The following is a 22,329-nucleotide window of genomic DNA, read 5'->3' on the forward strand; positions in this document are numbered from 1 at the left end:
CCCTTCAAAATAAGTTTTTCTAGATTTATGAATCACAAGGTCCAAAAACCTGCTCTCAACAACCTTCCCATGTGCCTTTGTGCCATCACCATCATCCATTTTCTCTCATTAAAGGGTGGAGTCCTGTTCTCTTATCAGGAGACTTCAGTGAAGAGAAAATTGGTTGTCTGAAGAGGGCGAGTATAGAAGGGGCATTGCAGCCACTGTATAGCCAGTTCTTTGCTGTTCACACCTCCCCACAGAACACAGCATTTGTTACAGGAAGAACTGGTAGTCTCCAGCCACTATCTGATAAAAGTTGGTGATCCAGTTATTCTCATTAGCCATTAAGTGGCTTGTCATCTTTTACTAGCAGGCTCTGTATTGAATTTCAGCCTAAAATTATGCAAAGCAATTTAAAAGGTCAACTCACAAGACTAGACTCCTGATTCCCACCCAGCAGCATAACTAATGCCAGTCTTAATAGCTTTCCTTTCAAAATGCAAGAAAATTATTTGCATTAATTAATGAACACTCCCTTTGCTTTTGTGCAGCACTGATTAGTCCAGAAGCAAATGAGCTGGGGCCTTCCTTACACCACCAGCAGAGTATTAGGGTCAAGGGGACATATTCCTTATATATGTTGTAAGCCGCACAGAGTGGCTAGGGAAACCTAGCCAGATGGGCGGGTATAAATAATAAAATTATTATTAATTGCAGGCCATGGCCACATCTGTGCAATTCTGCTATATTTTATTCATATAGCAGACCACAGGGTAGCTGGTGATAGGGAAGACAGGTTTGGAGTATGGGATATACCTGCACCAATGGGCCTAGTTTGAGGGCTTCTATGCAACAGGGAACAGAAAGCAGGGCTCTCTGCACACATATGACACCTGCTGTTGGCTGGTCTCATAATATTTGGTTGCTGGTTTTAGTACCTAGGCTAACTGATCTGTGGTGTGTACATACACATGCACACACAGAGAGACTATTTTTCACATTATCACGCTGGTGCTCCACCCTAGAGATATGTAGTACTGCAACAATTGGTAAGAGTGATTTGTGACTTCATCATCTATGCAATTCAAGTGGGGCATGTTTACATGCAAATATTCTGTCAAGAGATGGAGTGGGGTAAATAGACAAAAATAATCAATAGCATTTATTCCTTCCCATTCATATTCCTTGACCCCCATACATTTTACTTAATTCCCCCTCTCCCCAGTTCTGTCATTGTCTTTGAGGGCCACATCCCTTTGGGAAGGTCATTCTGGAATGACCATTTGACCCAGCACACTATTTCATGCAAGCAAGCTAAGAAGCTTATGTGCGCAGTAGCTTTCCAACTTCTTCAGTCATGGAAAATCCTTACATGGCATTTTGCAAGTGATGGCAAATACAATTGATCACACCAAACTTTTCACATCTGCAATTTTTCCATTCCTTTGCTGCTACTCGTAAGCAGAACGCTTAGAACCTGCTGATCTCCCTTTACAAGTATGCTGATGCCACAGAAGACTAATCTGCTTCCACTTTTGTCCACTCTGAAACAGGCTGCAGCACTATAGTTACACTGCCACCCAGTGGTAAACACTGCAAATTGTCGGTGTATTTTAGAAAAATGCTTCTGATGCAAGAGTGTGCAGCAGAGAGCTGACAAGAATAAACATGTATTTCCCACCACTCATCCAGCCTTTGCTGTGTGCTGCAGAGAAATGACTGTAATGACTGCTGTCACTCTATCATTTTAAGAATATGACCCTGTAAATTCACCCTTTATTTACAGATAACTCTCTTCACTGTTCTTAGGAGGAAAAAGAAGTGCATTCGGTACCTACAAGGAGAAGGACGCTGTGCCAGCCCAGTTTCTTCCGATGGAAGTGCTATAGATTCCCCTCCCTCCCCCTTGGATGTGCTGCAGTGCATATCCACTGCTTTTACTTCAGACAAGCTTGCTGCCCCTGCCGATTTCACACACCAAAACCAAGCCAGTCCTTTCCCTGCATCTACGTGTATCAAAACTGCTACAAGCACATCAGGACTCACTTCTAAATGCTCAGCAGTGTCTCAAACATCTGTAGCACCCAGCGAATCCTCAGGGTACAGTGTCCTATCAATAGGAACGTAGTACTCATGCAGCAGTGACCAGCAAGGCCGGCAAATTCATCAGGCACTTTGATGAGTGGTTTCACTACCTGTGGAAGCTGCCAGAGACAAGCCTACCATGCCATCAAATGGCAGTCTCAAAGTCAGGAGAAAGCTGTCAATAATTGGAAAACATTGGAGCACTGAAAGTGCTTTTTATAATGTAAGTAAGGACACACGGTGTCTCTCTTCAGAAGTAGGAACAAGGACATAAAACTCCATTCTGGTCAGTAACTTGAGAATTTCTTTGACTACCAAACCAGCTAAAACTGAAATAGGACACCCAGATTTTTAAAAGTAGCTAAGAGGTGCTAAATGTTAGGCATTCTTTTCTTTCTTACCGTTCAAAGATTTGCATTTCAATCATAGTCCTCTTGTAGATATGACACAGGTGTGCCAAAGCAGCTGAAAAAACAGTGTGGTTTTGTTTTACACAAGCCTACTTGCTTGATAGGGGCAATGTAAAGTAGCTGACCTGTCTGGCATGAGAATATATGGAATAAATTATGATGCCTCATCTTGTGAGGGGAAATGTTGATTCCAGGTGAAAGTATTCTGAATACATTTTGGAGGAGATACCTACTGCTTGAAAATGAATATATCAAATGATAAAACTTTAAAGGAGCCAGTGCATGCTTCCTTTAACTGTCAAGTATTATTTTCTTGTCACTACCTTTAAACAATAAGTTACAATTCTTTTATTACCCCATTTCCATTCACTATATACACACACCCTGAAAAACAGGGATCTTTCTGCAGGGTTTTTAGTTTTGTTTCTGTACAAACTTAGTGTGCATTTATTATGGCCATGCTTTGCTTTTATCACAGGCATCTTTCACTTTCTAAACAATAATGTTGTACTTTTGAACATCTCCCTAACGGCATATTGTAGCTTTTGTAAATTACAGCAATGGATTGCAGCTGCAAAAAAGAAAAAAGGCATTCTACTGCATTCCAAACAAAAAACTAAAATATTTTCTGCTATAACACTGAGCTCTGCAATGTGCATTAGTTACGTAAAATTCATAAATGCTTATTTTGCATGATTTATTCTGTATCTGCTAGTCATTGGGACAGGCCAAGGAGTGATAAAAGGCACTGAAAAGCTAGACACATACAGCATCACTATAAATTTTACTAAGCACATTTTTGATTTTCCAAAAGCTTACCCAGACTAAGCCACCACACATTGTTAAGCTTTTGCTGACAGCCATTAAGGACTAGAAAAGTATGCAAGGTTCCTGATGTTGCTGAATTTTCTCACTCTGTACTAAACACTGTTACGCAGATCATGGAATATATTACAAATTTAGCAATGTAAGCCCTGCTTGTTAGAAATAGTATGCGATACAATTTCTGTCAGAGAGCCGTAAAACCTAAGCCTAGTCCCATTCCATTAGTTGCTCAAACACCTCAGCCTATTGTGCAATCTTTATTTTTAATAATAATATTTGGGGGCTATGTGCTCCCTGCCCACATTGCATTCCCAGTGCTAAGGCAAAGATGGCTGCTTATTAGCCCTAAAGTCAAGCAACAACCTGTGTGTTATTTTTCTTGGAGGACCCAAACACACACAGAATGCCATGTGTATTAAAATAATGCAGAAAGGAACAGTGGCCTCTTGGAGAAAGGATAGGAAAATGCATATTATGGAATAGCTAAAATTTGCAGGTGGTGTTATTCTCTCACTGTGCAATGAGTCCTATGTCCTTCACAGTTATACTTCAGCAAGTTTTAATATAAACCCACTTGTATACAAGGGGCATAAGCACCTACTCCAGTGTGTGGACACAAAGTTGAACCACACAAGAGATGCTCCATTCAACTCAAAAGCATCAAATGAAGCTGAAAAGGTATGTAGCCTTAGGCAGGAGTGACAAATATAATGCAAGCAAACCTTAAACTCATGTTCACTTTTCCTCCTGTAACACCACTTCTCTAGCCTGACCAAACTGGCACAATTACTGAAATCATGGGCAGAAAGTTGCCAAAACAATTTAACCATTTGGTAAAACTGAATCCAAACATAAAAGATTTCTTGCCAAAATAAACGACTTCCAGATACTGAACATATGGGCCAGATTCAACTAACTAGTCCCACTAGCGGAAGTCTACATTGAGAATTCAACTAGCGTAATGGTGACATATGGGAGTAGTGCTAGGATTACAGCCTTAAAAACCTAGGTCACATGAGTCATATTCACATTAACCTCTCTAAAATACTGTTGTTCCCATTTTTTTTTTAGCAAGCCTGTCTTTCCTGTTTGAAAAAAGTGCGCACTAACACAACCAGGAAGTCTCTTCTTTTCACCTGCATCATTTTGAACACAAAGCACAGTATTGCAATTATTGCAGCGGTATAATCAGAATGCAGCGTTTTAATATCCAATCTATTTTTGTATTTAAAGCAAATACGTAAAGGCCTAAACTATTTTTCTACATATTGGAATAAGCTCTACAGTATATAAAGCTTGTTTGCACTAGTATCCCCCCTCCCTTTTTAACAGTATTTTTTTGCAGTATTCCAAAACCTATTCCTAGACAATCTTTAAAAATTTTGCTTAATGGTAGTGGAACTTTGCAAGCACAAGTACACTGGCACAAAGAGGCACACATCTAAAAAGCCCTTGTGTGTTATGTGGTAATCTGGACATGTTCCATTTATATCACTGAAATATTCTTGATTTCTTCCCATCACTGCACCCTGAATTAATTTCACTCTCAATTTTTCTGAGATCAATATAGTATGTATATGAGAGTATATTTTCTGGTTAAATATTTATATACCACACACAATCATGATTTCTTATTTTTAAAAAATGTAATGTTTTTCCTGTTATTTTTTAATATACAAAATATGCGCACACCACTGCCCTTACTGTACTGGCAAAGCCTTTCCTCTTGTACATACATGCATGCGAATACACACACAACATAGGCTAAAATCATCATTAGTTAAAAGCTGGTATGTTCCTACCCAACTACTAAAGGAGAAACTGTGAAATCTAAGGCCCAAATCTAGGTAGCAGCTGCATTACACTCAGTTGTATTACTTGAAGAAAAAAAGTTACTTGAAAATATGATTTTGCAGCAAAGGCACAAAATCTCAAACAGTTTGCAATATGGGGGAGTCCTCTTATCCCTGAGAAAAAGTGTCATCCTTATCTAGTAAAAAGATCTCTGAACCTCATGAGGCATCTGTTATCGTGAGCTTTTTAATCAGTGAAAGAGCTGGGCAGGCTTTTCCTCCAATATCTCTAAGAGAACGTATCAGAAAATTTAAATATATTTTATTAAGACAGTGGCTGCAGCAGATGACCACGTTGGGATTATTTTCAATGGTCCCTCCAATTCAAAGCAGTGTTTGCTTCTCCAACTTTGGGGGAAATATATCCAAAATTTTGCTTTGGAAACAAATTTAAGATAGGCGATATTCTACCAATGCAAAAAGGATTTACCAGTTTGCAACTGCAGTCAGTGCAATTTTCTTGTAAGAAACTTTCTTTTGTACACGTAATAAATACTCTACACTTGTCCTGAATTTTCCCCACAACATGGCAGGGAAGTGATAGAGAAGATATATTGGAAGGCCAGCTAGCAATTTGATATTAGAAATATATTCAACAATACATACCTCAGATTTAGACTTAAATTTGGTGTGGATTGAGAAGTGCACCACTGCTGAAACACATTGACAATTCCATTTTTCATTCAGCTGCAAACAGCATACATATTTCAAGCCTTCATCATATGCTAGTCCTTTTTTTCATAAAACAAATACAAATAAATACATTTAATGTAAGTTATTGTGTCCCAGTTTGGGGAGTGGTTCAACAATGGCATTTTCTATGTTTTTAACGGTTCTCATTTTTAAATGTAAGCTGCCTTGAGCCCTGTTGGGAAAAGGTCTATAAAGAAATATATCAGAAGGAGGAAGGGTAGATTGGATTTCATATTTCTTGCATTGCTTTCATTCATGCAACCTGAGAACTGAATGAAAGATAGCAGTAGGGAAGATAGTCCTATCTCACAAGTCAATTTAAGGACTGTGCAAAAGAACTAGTGCCCCATTTCTCTCTCCTTCCAGAAAAAAATCTGCCCCATCTACTCTGAAATTCTGTGTAGTCCCCTTGCCTATGCAACAACAGGCCAAGCAGATTTGCATCTCAGTATATGTACAGATTCAGGGCCATTAGGTGTACATAGCTACTTAAATAAAAAAGGAGCTGAATGTGTTGATAAGCATGCAGATTAACATTTATGAAACTAGGAACAACTGCATTGTTTTTAGCAACTGTTTACAATGATGGATTACCAAAAGGCACAAACTATCCATATCCCATACAGCAAGTAACAGATTCCCAAAAAAGTCACTTAAATGCCAAAAAGTAGATCTTTAGAAATGCTATATGAAGTCTTGTGTGTCAATACAATTTATATGTTTTTTTAATGAAAGCTTTACCCTTCATGTTTTACTCTTGAGTCTATAATTCACATATGACAATTTCAGTTCTTTAATCACATATTTGATTTCCTGAAGCCTGTTTGAATGTACAAGTCATGGAAAGACCACTTCAACAAATCATTTAAAACCACTGTATGTATGTAGCAGGAAAAAAATTCTGCAGCAGCTCTCTCAGCTATCATCTGTTGTAATTTTTTTTTTTTACTTTGAGCTTGTATTTTTTGGCTTATGTTCAAGATTTGTTTATGGCTTTATAAATAAAGTAATCTACCAGATTGCCCATTCAAAAACAGGCAACTGGAGACTATAATTCTACAAAATGGACTGTTATGTGCTTCCTTGCCTGGTATACCTTCTCTATCTTGCCCAAATGTATCACTGCTCTCTAAATATGGGATGCAGACTGAGTAAAGAAAGTTAGACTACAACGATGCAGGGCCTCTTTAAGGGGGCAAACACACAATTGCTTAGCAATGGTGATGTTTACCTTTTTCAGCAATAGTAATTAAGAATTGCATCCAACTAAGTCATTGCATGAGTGGAACCTCTCCTCCCTGCCGCCACACATGCCCTTCAAACTGTCTCTGGGGGAGCACAGAGACGTTCTTTTGCACAAGTGGAAATTGTTCTACCCATGCAATGAGTTAGCTGAATTAAACTCCTGGAACTTAATTTAAAACACAGTATGCTAAGACGAGATGGTTGGACAGTGTTCTCGAAGCTACCAGCATGAGTCTAACCAAACTGCAGGAGGCAGTGGAAGACAGGAGTGCCTGGCGTGCTCTGGTCCATGGGGTCACGAAGAGTCAGACACGACTAAACAACAACAACATGCTAAGGCATGATCTTTAAGAGCAATATGTGTTAACAGCCACAATCCAAAGTCCACAAAATAATAATGTTAAGCACACCTCTTATGACCAAAGTTGCAACTATTTTAATGTGACTATTTCACAGTTCTCACCTTCTCAGGTTAAGCTAGAAAATAAACACCTCACACTTCTCTTTCTCAAAGTGCAGGCTACCCGGCATATTCAGAACTGTGCCCTTCTAGCCTTGCAGAATGTTTTCAGCAGGCAGTATACCAAATAGATCATCTTCAGTCAACAGCAAGTAGACATTTTTCTACTTGAAATATCACAAGAGTACAAAGGCTATTCTTTAGCCTGCTGGAGCAAATTTATTGTTTGCTCCATAACCATCCAAAAGTACTTCGCATGGCCAGGCTTTTAGATGCTCTCTAACCCACACTGGCATCAAATTTCTTCACAACCAAAGAGAAGGCGGCAACACTAACAGGAACTAGAAACACTGAAAATGTCTGGCTTAATCCCACTCTCTGCACAACAGAGTCCTTTAGAGGTTAAAGGGAGATGCTGCCAACATGTCAAAGGCAGGTTTTCTATCATCTTACCTTCTTGACTCTCTGGTTAGTCAATTCTTTACCCCTCCCCACCAATGTTTACCGATAACAATGCAGAGAAGTGGCTCACTTCTTTAATGAGACAACAGGGAAGGGATAGAAGGTACTCACTGCATTGCGTATTATAGGATAATTTCAAAGAGACACAACCTGGATAGGGGATTAGTTGTGGCCTCTGCTCTCAAATTCTGAAGGGAGAGTATAAGCGCTGGAACTTTCGACAATATCCCCTGCTAGAAGACAAGAAGTGTGTTTGAAACCCTCACTGGGAATTCTGATGATAACTGCCCAATTCCTGCGCTTCTGGGTTCAAGATCTCCCTTCCACCAAAACTATCTGGACGACAAGAGCAGTGACCTTGCCAGAAAGTCTAGGCGAATGAGAAGTGTCAAGTATTTCCCTTTCACCAGTCCCTGCCTGACAATGTTTTCCCCTTGCCATGCTCACAAGACCCAGGGTTAACCTTAACCTGGAACTGCTGGTTCTTTCCAAAACCCATGCATGTTGAGCAACACCATCATGAGTCATGGGAACATTTGAGTTCCTTCCTTCCCATAGACTTCCACAAAAGACAACCATCCCCACCCTGAGGTAGATCCCAGTAATTAGAACTGTTAGAATATTGGACTTTTGCATGCAATCCAGTGCTGGACTCATTGGTTGAGCAAGTGGAATTGGAGACTTGATCCTGGAAAATGAAAAGTAAGCATATGCAGTTTGATTACTTTAAAAGACAGGGTTATAGGCATAGAAGACTAGAAATGGAGATGTTTTGATAAACCACTGGGGTTGGGTTTAAGAAGACGACTACTTGAAGAATATTTCAGCACTCATGTACTGGTAACTGAAGCCCATCTTTTGCAGCCCCCTTCCCTTCCGCCCATCCCCCCCCCGACTGTTTCTTCTGAAGATGGCAGCTGGCACTATCAAGTATACAATCATTTCATGTTAACAGCTTGTGAAGTTGTGGAGCAATATGCACATTGGTTGCTATGCATGTTTCAATTTTAACTGCCTCATTTAACTCCAGGTATCTTATTCTGTATAGAACATTCAAAGGTCACCACTGATCTTTGAAGTGAAGTATATTTATTAGGGTTTTGTTCTATTCTAGTGTGTATACAGAAAATGGAATGCAATACAAGCCAAGGGGATGCCTCAATGCTTAGTACATACGAACATCCTAATTCCTACAGGGGAACTGTAGAAACCGGAAAAAAAGACAGTCTTACTAGCAAGTGGTTTTTTCCTAAACAACCATCAAATGGCACAACATCAGTATCATACTGCGTATGCACAGTGACAAGTCACTGCAATCTGACTTCATGTACAACACTGCAGACTAAGACTTTCACAGAACAATAAGATTTTTTTAAAAACTATAGGAAAATACTGCAGCTTGCCTAACATAGCAAGCACCAACATGTACTATCCATGGAATTTTAGCTTTGGTAATCTCTTTTGATCACACAGTGGGATTTAATCTGCTGGTTCGAGGGACTAGGCAACTAAACTGTGATTTCCAGAAAGAAGCATGATCTTTGTTATCTGGCCAAAAATGGGTTTAACTGTCTACCTCTAACTGCCTGAATCAATTCTACATCACGCCTCTAGCACTGACCCTTAGCTAACAAAACCAACATGGTTTGTGGCAGTTGTCACTTGTCCCCAAGAAATAAAGGTGTAGAATTGAAGAAACAATTACTGCAACTGGTTTTTCAAGACTTCCCATTGTTCTAAGAAGCCATTAGGATGTGAATGAAAACAGGCTTCATTAATTCTGTTTCAGAAAACTTTTGCAATTGATTTTATTTACAGTGCCAGAGGTTGCTGAATTTCTGACATCCTATATATTTTAAATGATACAGTGACACATTTAAAAGCATGGAAAGGCTAGCTTGCAGTGCGAATTGCCATACGGAGTCCACACTTAGTTTAGTTTTATTGGTATCAGAGGAAAAGTATGGGGACATTGGATTACACTGGTAGAAACTCAGCCAAAAGGATTTAAATCTATATTCAAATATTACACATGCAAAGAGAACACCACCCTACAAGAACAACTTCATTTGCTGCTGCATTTGTCTAATATTAACAGTTATAAACAGAGCAGTGCAACTGGTATTTGGAACGATCCTTACAGTGTCAGTTGTCAGGCACAAGACTTCACTTTTCTTCACACCACTGGTTTTCTTTGCGTACCTAAAAATCAAGACAGCCTTTATTACATTCATAGTACTTACGGTTTCTGAAAGTGTGCAAAGCAAAGGAAATGGTACTCATGCCTGAAACCAAGGGAATGGTATTTATTTTCTATTGAGGCTATTTCCATACAGTCTTATCAGGCATGTGGGCAGGAGGAGCACCATACAAAAGTGTGAAGGAAAACTTACATGCATGGCATGTCTCTCATATGGCACATCTTAGCTTCACATAACAAGCTTTGAGCAAGTACTTTATCTTTGTGAGGATCATTATGACAAAGACCCAGAATCCTAAGTGAGACTACAATAATTGGGATAGAATGTCACACAGAGACCAGCACCAGTGATTTGTTGCTCAACCAATGAGATCATGTATCTTCAACGGACTAAGAAAAAATGAGTAGTACAGATCCTGTTTTATGCAGAGCAATTAAATCCAAGGTAGAAACTATTGCATACCTGGGCTTCTTCCTCTTCAGTGAAGTCATTCTTGATATTGAAGGTCTTGCGGATTTCTTCTGGTGTTTTTCCCTTAATCATATTTGCAACTGTCTTGCACGTCACATCAAGTAAGCCTTTGATGTCTAAGTAGTTTGCAGCCTTTAGGGGGAAAAGACCAATTTAATTTCTTGTGCTCAATGCAATACCACCAAAATATACTATACCGTCAGGTTTTTATTTTTATAAAGTAACAGCCAATAACAAAGACATTTCCTATTTCATTGTAATTTTCTTGTTTGCATGATATTGTAGTAAGATGTCTGATTTTTTGTTTTTTGTTTACTCGAGATAACTTTATTGATACTTTTTTGCTTAGCATTTACAAGGACCATCAATTAAGCCAGGCGGGGGACCCCAGGAGCTGAACTGTTATCAATTAAATCTCTATCTTGCCCTTCCACTCAAGGAGCCTAGGGTGGCAAATAATAAAACAGCAAAATGATACAATTTAAAGAAATTAAAAGTATATCAAACATCTTAAGAACAGTCACGTATCATAGCTATTAATTTCAAGGTTGCCGCAAATTGTCTTTCAGCTGTCAAATGCCCAGGTGAACATAAATGTTTTTAAATTCCTCTTGGATATTAATAATGAGGAAGAAATAATTCACCAAGGAGGGCATTGGAGAACAGTTACCAAGAAGGCCGCCACAGGTCAGTGCTCATCTAGCAGCATCAACATGTCAATCATAAGGTTCAAGATGGTTGATACTCGGGAGATGCATTTTTAGCTACTTGAGTCCCAATCATATTAGGGCCTTCTAAACCAGCCTGTCACCTTGAATTGGGCTTGGTAGCTCACTGGCAGTCAGTGCAGCGTTTTCTAGACCAGAGACACACCGTCCCATCAGGATGTCCCATTCATAACTTCAATCACTCTAGACTACTGACCACATTGGCCTGTTCCCCGCCTCTGAATTAAGCATTTTCATAACACATGGTCATTCAGTTATGGAGCATGCATCTATAATACACCAAATCTAAACATTTATGCCATAGCAGTCAGCTAGTTTTGCTTTGAAAGGCCCTAGGAGGCCCTAGGAGCAACAAAACAAAGAGTCCTACTTATACAAGTATTGTCATAAGATGCCACTTCATTTCATTTATGGATTCAGCAGCAAAAATTTAGAAGTGTCCTTTAGTTGCAGGCTTCTAGTTTACATGTATGCTTGAAGTAATGTTCACTTGCTGAAGTGTGACTTTATTATGCATGCAGGACCAAAATAACGGTTTCCCCTGAAGATCAAACCCAGGCAGGCTCATAGAGGGAGATACGGTCCTTCAGATAGCCTGGACACAAGCTTTATTGGGCTTTATAGGTCATAATGAGCACTTTGAAATGTGCCCAGAAGCAAACCAGTAGTCAATGGAGCTGTTGACATAAGGAATTTCTGTTATTCCTGTAACCAGCTCTGGTCAGCATTCTGAAATGCAGAAGTTTCCAAAAACTATGCAACGGCACACCCACAGAAAGCTTGATATAAATGGGATGCAACTAAACTATGGATCACAGTGGCCAGATCAGACATTTCCAGAATGGAAGCAACAAGCCATCAATCAAAATATTGGACAGGAGTTACCCAGCACCACCATCTGGGCTTGGCCTCCAAGGTAGACCACACCCACCCTAAAACAGTTCCTCCAAGTCTCATAATAGTAGGATACCATGGTCAATGGTATCAAAAGCCACTGAGGAGTCCAGCACACTCTCCCTGTCCAGCTTCCAGCATAGGTCATCCACCAAGGGACCCAAAGCCATTTCTTTCCCATAACCAGGCCTGAATCCAGACTGAAATGGATCTAGACAATCCATCTCATCCAAGAACTTGTGAGGCTGAGAAGCCACCAGATGCTTCAGCACCTTGTCCAGGAATGGAATATTGGAAACTGGCTAATAATTATCCATAATAGTGGGACTCCGGGAGGCCTTTTTCAGCAAAGGTCTTACCACTTAGGCAGGCTGAAACCTCATCTTGCTGAAGAGTTCTTCACCTTTCTCTTACCCACTCAGCAATTCCTCCCACCTGGCTAAGCCAAGAAGGACAAGGACCCAGCAAACACATGGTGGCTCTCACTTCTCCAAAACAAAACGTATTAGAAATTTCTATAATACCTTGTGATATTCCATTGATCTACAAAGTTCATTACAACAACACCTGGCACCACCTGAATATACAAAACCAACCTACCAGGATAAGTTCAAAGAGAGTTCCTTGGTCTACTTTAAGAAATTCTTGGTCCCACACAGGGATGTCATCTGTTCGTTTCTCTTTGTTTTCATCATCCTCAGGGGGAGGTGGGTCATCTTTATGGTGGGTGCACCACTGGATTACCTTAAGGAATTAAAGTAGCTTATGAAATATCTTCATATTTGTTTATTTAGTCTAAAATAAACATTTGCTCTCAAAACTTCAAGCAAATTAGTTTTATCAGTATTCAGAGATCTTTTTGCACAGCCACTACTTAATACAATAACACAGAACTGTTAAAACATTCATCTTCTCTGGAAGTTTTACTAATTTAAACTAAACATCCTGCCATTTTTAAGCATACCACCAGCTGCTCATAATTATCTCAATACAAACCTTTCAGGGAAAGAACTGACAGTAGCATAATCTCAAAACACAGTCTGCAAATGCTGTAAACAAGATTTCACACACTTAATACTGAACTGCTTTCTCACATTTCAATCTTGTGATGCCAATTAACTACTTTCAAACTGACAGAACTACTGTAAAGATTAAGTGGGAAGAGGCAACAAATAAGTCAAACAGAATGAGAATTTGAGAAGACTGGCTCACAAATGCTGCCTTATCTGAAACCAGTTAAATCCTAAAACATTTATACATGGTTAAACAGTCAATATCATAATGCTGTTATACAAATCTATGATGCAACCTCATCTGGAACATTGTGTACAGACATGGTATGGAGAAAGTGAGCAGGGAGAAGTTTTTCTCTCTCATATTACTAGTAATAGGGGTGATTCAGTGAAGCTGTATGCTTGAAGATCCGGACCAGACAAAATAAAGTACAGTGGTACCTTGGTTTAAGAACAGCTTAGTTTATGAACAACTTGGATTAAGAATGCTGCAAATCCAAAAGTAGACGTTTTGGTTTGTGAACTTTGCCTTGGAAGCAGAACATGTTTCGCTTTCTGTTGTGTGTGTTCCATTTGTAAATTGAGTCCCCCCACTGCTATGGGAAAGCACGCCTTGGTTTAAGAACGCTTTGGTTTAAGAACGGATGTCCGGAACGGATTAAGTTCGTAAACCAAGGTACCACTATATTTCTTTACACAGCACACAGTTAAGCTACACAATTCACCTTCACAAGATGAAGTGATCGCTAGCAATTTGAAAGGCTTTTAAAACAGGATTTGACAAATTAAATGTATGATAAAGCCACAATGGCTATTTTCTACCTCCACTGTCAGAGATAGTATGCCTCTGAATAAAATTTGCATGGAATCACAAATGAGCACTGTTGTACTCGGGTCCTGTCTGTAGACCTCCCATGGGCATCTGGCTGGCTACTGTTGAGAACCAGATGTTGAACTATGCAGGCCACTGGCCTGATCCAGCAGAGCTCTAATATTCAAAACTGCACAGGAAACTCTACCCAGAAGAAGCAGAGGCTTCCTGCTTCAGGCTTTGCCCTCCAAAATGTGGTATGTGGTAGAACTGAGTAAAAGACAAGTAACAGAGGGGGTGGGATCAGCAAGAATGGCCCTTCTTCCTCCCTCCATGCAACTGGAATTATATGAGGTTGCTTACACAGAACTTATAAATAATGCAAATATAGACTCTATCATGTATAGGGAAGATGGCAACAAGTAAGGCTGCTTAGAATGACACAGAAATGTAAGATGAACAGTTAAGCCACATATAGCAACTAAAAGGTTGTGTGTATGCTCCATAAAACTACTGCAATACAAATGGATGTGCTACCTGAATGTAGTATTATATTATCCCAAATAAAAATATAACTTAATTTTCCCAGCACTGGCTATACTTCTCACAATAGAAGAACCATTTTCAGAAAAGATGGCTATACTGCATACAACAAGGCTGAGTCTGAAAGCTCATATTACCCAAACAAAAAATCATGTTCAACATTACCTTTTTTAATATAGCTGCATTAACGTTTGGAAGAGGGACAGGATCATCATCCCCTTCATCATCCATTCCCAAATCTGAGAATAGAAAAAAGACAAGTATTTTACATAGCCAGAACCCCTACATTTCTTAAAAGGCACCTTCTACTGCAATATAGGTACATTCAGATCCTGTTCTTTACTAAAATATACTCTTTTCCAACATGTAGCTTATGCAAAATGCACAGGCTACACAGTGCAAATTATTAATAAATTGATTCTATTTGTATTCAAGACTGATTTTGTTAGAAGTAATGCTAGCCATATTGCCTAACTCCTGCTCAAGGGAGGACATATTCCTAGCTGAAGTATTAAAACAGATGGTCAGGCCATCTAATCTTTTCTTGAAGATTTCCAAGAAATTAATATTCACACTCTCTCTAGGCAACTGATGAAGTGCTGACTTACTTGACTAGTAATTTGAGAGGCCTGCAGCTGATATTTTGGCTGGTAAATTCCCCATAGTCTGATCATATGCATATATGAAGCAACCATTCTAGTTCAATGTTCACAGAACTGCAGTCTTAAGTTGTTTGCTTTTGCCACTATCTTGTGTTTTGTCTGGTAGGGAAAGGAAGAACCTTGTCTTCTACTTTACTTCCTCACTCATGGAATTCACACAGTCCTCAGCCAATAAGCCATTTTGTCTATTGCTGCTGCAGCAGCCATGTTGACAGACGTTGCTACCTCAGCAAGTAACAGTGTCTTTGCAAAGGTCCTTAGCAGTTGACGCTAACAGACCAACTGGTGAACATGAACTTCTGCTTCTTCGACTCCCAGGCAGAAAGAGTCAATGTGTGTGTATAATAGCAATAAATGCATCAACCTGTACCCACCACACAGAAGTAAAGCCACATGGAAGGATTCCATGGAACTTACTTACAAGAATGTGTATCACCAGACTGTAAAAAAAGGATGTTCCTCTGTCCTGATCTGCCTCTCCTTCCCCAGCTACTAGCACACATATACTGTGTGAAGATTTACCGCCACAAGGATAACATACTGCATAAACTGTAAGGAGCCCCAAGGATTCCATTTGGTCTAGTTCAGGGGTCTGCAACCTTTAAGACAAAAGGAGCCACTTGGACCCGTTTCCGAAGAAAAAAAAACTGGGAGCCGCAAAACTCGTCATTATAAAAATAACTTCTTTGTCACTTTTTATTATTTCTTTGTTTGACCCCTCAGAATTACTCCTCCTCATAGAAATAAATGCCAAATTAACAAGTTACCTTTTTGTGTGTGTGTGTTCTTCACTCCCCTTCAAAACAGTGACCAGCGTACATGCCCCCTTTCAATGCAGTGACCAGCGTACATGCCCCCTTTCAATGCAGTGACCAGCGTACATGCCCCTTACAATGTAGCGGGCGGGCGGGAAGGTGACTAACACACGCACCGCCCCCATGCGACGTCACAGCCAGTACAGCGCCCGCCACAGTGGGGAGTGTCGGGGCGCACAATGCGCCTCCTCCCCTCGCTAGTATCCGCCCCGGAGCCGCGGCAAAGGTGTAAAAGAGCCACATGCGGCTCCGGAGCCGCGGGTTGCCGACCCCTGGTCTAGTTTCTGATTCACAACCTAAGTCCCTGATTCTAAGCACTCCAACCACAAAAAATTGATTGATTTTCCCCAGGCAAATCAGCACACATACAAATAGCCCTTTAAGCCCTTCCTAAATGTTCACTTCCCTTCATAGCATAAAATGAGCTGTGCACAAAAGAATAACCTCAGCCTTTTGTTGCTCTTTCCATTTGTGCATAGTAGCCAATACAGAAGTACCTCTTAAAGCTCTTATCTACACCAATGAACCCAATACTGTACTTCATTCAGAGTATGGCCCCTCCCCCCCCCATTAAGTTTCAACTTCATGCCCTTTGGTAAAATCAGAGCTGCTGTTTAGCTTGTGAAGTACTTTTATCAATGCATAATTGCCATATTAGAACTTAACAGAGAGCTGATTGATTATGAAGTAAATAAAATCATTTTTAAAAGTTTGCCAAGATGCTTGTAATTATCTAAACACATCTCAAAACTCACATCAACATGGATACGCATGCAGCATCTTTATGCTCTATTGAGTCAAACCAAACATTTTTAAGCACATGGAGCAATGGCTGACACAATGTCCCAATCATGATTAATGCAATCTAAAATCTAGAAGATAATCACATGAGCATGATCTTGGGGGGGGGGGGGGAGCCCACATGTTCAATTTTGTGGTAACTTCAGATAGCAGGTCATAAGCATTTGGTTAGATTAAGAGCTTAAGAAGTAATAGATCAATGTGAACCACTGATTATTAAAAGACAGACGTTAAGCTGCGCCATTACTTGATGGATTTATCTGTTTTACAGCAATTGTGTACTGCCCTAAAATAGCAGCAAAAATAACAAGGCATTAATGTTGGTACAGCAGTGCCAACTCAGGGGCTCAGGGGCTTTCAAGAATACTTTAGAAATTTTTTAACACATTTCCTATGTTTTTTAGTTACCCTATTACCAAGATTATCTGGGCAACACCAGCTCTTTCCCCCTTATGAGTCACAAAAAAACACCAGATAAGTGGAATGCATCTCTTGAAAACTATGTTGAAATAGCAAGACGCTCATAAGGTCTCACTAGCATATATGTACCTTTGTATGGGCTAACATACCTAGCAGCAATGGGGAAATATAAAAATACAAATTCTATATGAAAAATACAAAAAACTCAGAAATAGAAACAGAGCTACAGGAAAATATTGGGAAACAGTCCATAAGACTGTTGGATCCCTGTTTCTAAGGATTATAAACATTCGCTTTACATAAAGGCCATATGGTTAAGTTCCATGGCTCCCTTTTAATTTGCTGGCAGTCAGAATTAAGCTTTCATCCTGCAAAATTTAATTGCTTCCAGCTCACAATTCCAGCTACCCACTCAAATATATACTATCACTTTACAAAGGCTCAGCCATAACAGGAACAGGCACGGTGAACATCCACTACGTCCTAAACAAAAGCTTTGTTATTAAGTGTTGAAAAATCTGCCATGCTGAGCTTTGAAATACCTCCATGATACACTCCTGAGTACATATACAGTTCCAGTCCTGGCTAAAAACATGATCCTCCTCAAGCTCTATCAGATATGTGGCATCCAGTTTTAATGTCTCGTATTCCTATGACTGTTTTTCCATTCCTTTGAAGATCCGCTCCCTAGTTCAATCAATCTAATTTGACATAGAAGATTGCCTCTGAACGATTAGTAAGGTTTAATTTCATATTTTACTGCATGTGGAAATCCCTTTAAGAATTTAGCTGAAACATACGTCACCCATCTTCATAACAGCTTTTGAACCAATGCATAAACAGAAGTCTGCATTCAAAAGCTCTGATTAGAAGTTGAAGAATCCAACCAAATGGCCACATTTGCTTCGAGTGCCCTGAAGGTGGAAGGTAAATGACTGCCATGTCATGGTAGCCATGACTAATGTGGTAGTGTCTGCGAACAGCTGTTTTACTTCAAAATCGTACAAGAAACTGCTCAGACTTTAAAGCCATTACACTCTTGCTCTTCAGTGACCCACCATGGAAATCAAGAGAGGGACTTTCCTATCATCTGTATAATAGCAAGGAAATGAGGAAACTGTCTATTGTCTTCAGAAAGACAAAAGGAGTGAGAGTGAAGGGTGTGTGAGAGAAGGGAGCTGTGCACCTGCATGTGTGGTAAGTGAATGTGCTCTGTGTGGGGGGAATTATATGCAGTGAAAGTCTGTGTGCATAGGGAGGTGCTGTATGTATTCATATTGGTCACACCCACCTCCAGCATGAGACCCCCCCTGAGGGACTTTCTATGTAGCACTTGTGGGAAAAGAAAAAAAGTGTTAGTTGCACTCATGTGCACGATGCACAGTGGCTGAAATATTGTATGGCCTAAATAGATTTACCTTTATCTCAAGATTTCCAGGTATGATTCCCATAGTTACTTCATGTTAAGCTAAGAATTAATCTATTCCTGGTATGCAGCAACCATCTTCAGACCCACTCATTCCAAGTTACATATCTTCATACTTCCCTTACCTTCCAACATTGTCTTGATGGTTACAGACTGCTTTGCAATTTCAACGTCAACCTCAAATATTTCTCCATCAGAACTCTGCAGTTTAATTGAAGGCATCTATGGTGGGGAAATATAGTTAATGTTAGCTACATTTTAAATAATAAAAAAGCTACAAAATTATTTTTATGCTGCAAAGGGCAGATCTTTGAATGAAGTGGTATATAAATTTAATAATAAAATAATTTGTTTATAGGACAGTTTTGTTACACAGTGCATCTCCTACTGAAAAATAAGATTACACGGAAAGGGAAATAAATTTTGTCTCTATTGCAGAAGGGAGCTGATCAGAAGTAATGGATTGCTAAGATCACCACACACATTAACGGCCATAAAGAAATTTGAACTGGTTGCAGCTCACCTTTTGCCCTTGCAGTAGCTCAACATTTGGTTTTAAAAAAATGTTTTCTCAGTTGCCAGAATATGCAATACTAAGTAGGTGATTTAATCAAGTATTGAAAATATCATTTAATCAGGATCTCAAGTTACATTTGGATAGAAAGTGCAGCTCACTGAACCTGAGTTGTTTGTGCACAACTTTTATTTTTTAAAATACATGTTCAGTCACAAATTTGGAGAACTGCTTGCTACCTCACCAAAACCTGAATCTCAGCCAGTGTCCTGACTTCTGTTATCTCTAGACTATGTTCTAGGCAAGTTTCCAACATATGATGCTGCACTTTCAAACAACTGCTTAATGCATTTTTGCTTTTAGCACCCAGTGGAAAGAGAAAGCTTTCATTTTTATAACGAAGTGAAAACTGCAAAGTTGCTTGATAACAAGTAACCGCGTTCAAAAAAATTCACCATGTTTTAACCTTTCTGACTTTCAAATTGACTTCTGGAAAAACCCAGTTGCAAGAACCACAGGCTATTATTTTTACTATGTAACATCAGAAATATCATTAACAGAGTTTTGTTGACAAATTACTGGAAATAAGCTCTATCCCCAAAGCACTGCAGAAAAGTACAGTAAGTTGTGCATTTACCAGCTAGGTAAGCATTTTTAAAGAACCTCACCACACTTTAGTAGCCAATTCTTGTAAAATCTCTCACAGAAAGCTGACTCATAGATATTGATATAGCAAGCAAATCCAGTTTTAGAATTGGACTCTGGGGAAAGAACTGCAGACAAATTTTCCTTCATCTCATACAATTGCATTGGTGCACAATGCGTTTTTTCCTTGAGGGAGGCTAATAGTCCACAGATCCAAAATATGCTCCATGCAGCATTAACCTCCCATTCTCTAGGTTTACTGTACCTTCTCAGTACTGCTGATCTTGGCAGCAATCAACTTAGCCACTGCATAACACTGAGTACATGCCAAGTGCATCACAAATTGAAATTAAATGGCACGCAGTCTTTTCCAGCTGCTTATCTCCCATAGTTTATTACCAGAATATTAAGATACCTTCATCAGATTTTGAGTTCCAAAATATGAACATTAGGGTCTTGTGCTTCTTTTAAAAGTAAATGTGCCATATACAAACACACTAGGCAATTTAATGACAGCAAAACAAGAGTATACGCTTTTGCACTACGTATGTCTGAAGAAAATATATATTTAAAAGATAACCCTTCAAAAAACTTTTTAGGCCAAGCTAAGTTTTAATTTCAAGATCAATGTATGCATATATACACAGTGAATCATGTTACATGAAGTTACATCATCAATTTGGTTTGACTACTACTACCAAGTCTATTTTCTAATGTGCTCTTTTAGCAGCTTTAGTTTATTAGAAACATTTTTTTAAAGAATGACAATATTCTGTATGGCTCTTGACTAGCAACTGAGTACTGTATACTGCACAGTAAAAAAAAATATATACAGAGTAGCGGAGAATTGTTGGGGCAAACAAGCATTTTGTCATTAAGTGTTTGGTTTTATGCCAGAAGACATGATATATAATTACACTATTTTTGAATAGTTATTTTCCTTGATTTCTACCAAAATGCAAGACACTGCATATTATTTTTCAACTCTCAACTTTGTTATTCTTCCCAGTTCTCCATTTCAGCTATTTAACTATAATTCTACTTACAACAGAGAAACCATGCAAAAACTGATTTGTGTGGCTTTGTGTACAACGGGTTGGAAAACAACTAATTTATACTGATATTTTAGTATGCGTCTGCTACAAAGTATGCAGTCAGAAGTAGTGGAGAGCAATGCCTCAGAGCTCAGACTATCACACTAAGTGCTCCCCCTGGCCTTTTCCACAGGATAACTTTGTCAAACAAAAATTCTACAAGCTTCTCTTTACAGACTAGCAGTCTGACCCTGCATTTTACAGAAGATTCAATGGGGGGGGGCTTTATACCTAAACGGTTGTAAACAGTGATTAATCCTAGCTAGCGGATCAGTCTACCGAAACACAATTTATGTTACTGATCATTTTTAAACTCCCAATCTCAAGGCTTTTTATTTAAAAAAGGAGTAAGAGAGAATATTGTTTATAACGCCGTTTCTTGTTGGTAGGGTAACCAAGCAAAACGGTGGAGCGAGTTCTACATATACAACAGGCACACTAAAAAAAATCCCATTTCCACCCTTCTCTCGAGTACTCGCACACAGCGGAGGGGATACAAGTCTACATGGGGGGGGGGAATAGTTCATGCCCCAACATGAACTATTCCGGAAATACAACACACGAAACCGCCTTCTTTTGTTAATGCTTTATTGTGCACGAACATTAAAAATGGGGGAAGGGGAGAGAGAAGAGGCGAAAAACAGAGATAAAAAGAGCCTGTTTTATTGGCTTCAGAGATGTGGGACGCATAAATAAGTGACGTGGGGGGGTGCTTGTCCCCAGGCAATTTACGGGTTACCTTCTCTTCTTCCACAGCACTCTCCAATCCCGCTGCTGGAGGAGCAGGTGGCGGAGACACCCCTTAGCAAGGGGGAGGAGGAGGAGGAAGAGACCGCTCCCTTAGCAACCACCTGCAAATAAAGTCCCTCAGCCCTTCCCTCCGCTGAGGCCTCCCAATCCCGCCTGCTAACTTCTCTCCCTTTTTTCCCTTCCGCGGCTTCCTGCCTCAACCCCCCAGCGCCCCCAAACTAAGGAGCGAGGCCTAGACGCAGGCCAGGCCTAGCCCTTACTCACCGTGAGGCAGCAACAGCAGCGGCTCTCGGCCCCTCCCTCTGCGACGCCACCCGAGTGAAACCAGCGAGACTACTAAAGGCGGCTCGCGGCCGTCGCGTCTTATAAGGATCAGGCGGGGCGGGGCCGAATCGAAGCGAGGGCCCCTCGGAGCTGCCTCCGCCCCCCCACCCTCGCAGAGCACGGGGCTCTCTACTGCAGCGCCTGAACTAAAGCAGACCGGCAAACAGAAAAGGAGATCTCTTTCTCTCTATATATATATTAT

At 39.9% G+C, this 22,329-nt stretch overlaps 2 protein-coding genes across 15 annotated transcripts in view; one reads left to right on the forward strand and one right to left on the reverse strand.

Moving 5' to 3' along the window:
• Positions 1–6,912, forward strand: part of TCF7 (transcription factor 7) — a 117,861-nt gene extending 110,949 nt beyond the window's left edge. For 5 of the 13 annotated variants that reach the window (XM_079968127.1, XM_079968122.1, XM_079968128.1 and 2 more), the window contains one exon: positions 1,792–6,912. In XM_079968127.1, the coding sequence (XP_079824253.1) occupies positions 1,792–2,110 (319 nt within the window). In that variant the 3' untranslated portion in view covers positions 2,111–6,912. Of the gene's footprint in view, positions 1–1,768 lie in introns of all 13 variants that reach the window. The other 8 variants (XM_079968130.1, XM_079968126.1, XM_079968124.1 and 5 more) reach the window with 5 other exon arrangements.
• A 2,175-nt stretch (positions 6,913–9,087) lies between these two features.
• On the reverse strand, positions 9,088–22,220 carry SKP1 (S-phase kinase associated protein 1). 2 transcript variants are annotated; one of them, XM_079968166.1, is made up of 6 exons: positions 22,068–22,220; positions 18,926–19,022; positions 14,842–14,915; positions 12,910–13,053; positions 10,679–10,819; positions 9,088–10,217 (listed from the first exon to the last, which is right to left on the reverse strand). In XM_079968166.1, the coding sequence occupies exons 2-6, from the start codon at positions 19,020–19,022 to the stop codon at positions 10,182–10,184; spliced, it is 492 nt and encodes a 163-aa protein (XP_079824292.1). In that variant the 5' UTR covers positions 22,068–22,220; the 3' UTR covers positions 9,088–10,181. The 2 variants fall into 2 exon arrangements, with proteins under 2 accessions (XP_079824292.1, XP_079824293.1); XM_079968167.1 differs by lacking the exon at positions 22,068–22,220 and adding an exon at positions 21,793–21,966.
• Positions 22,221–22,329: the final 109 nt, after the last annotated feature.

The sequence above is a fragment of the Podarcis cretensis genome (assembly GCF_951804945.1).
Source record: "Podarcis cretensis genome assembly, chromosome: 2".
NCBI classification, from domain to species: Eukaryota; Metazoa; Chordata; class Lepidosauria; order Squamata; family Lacertidae; genus Podarcis; species Podarcis cretensis.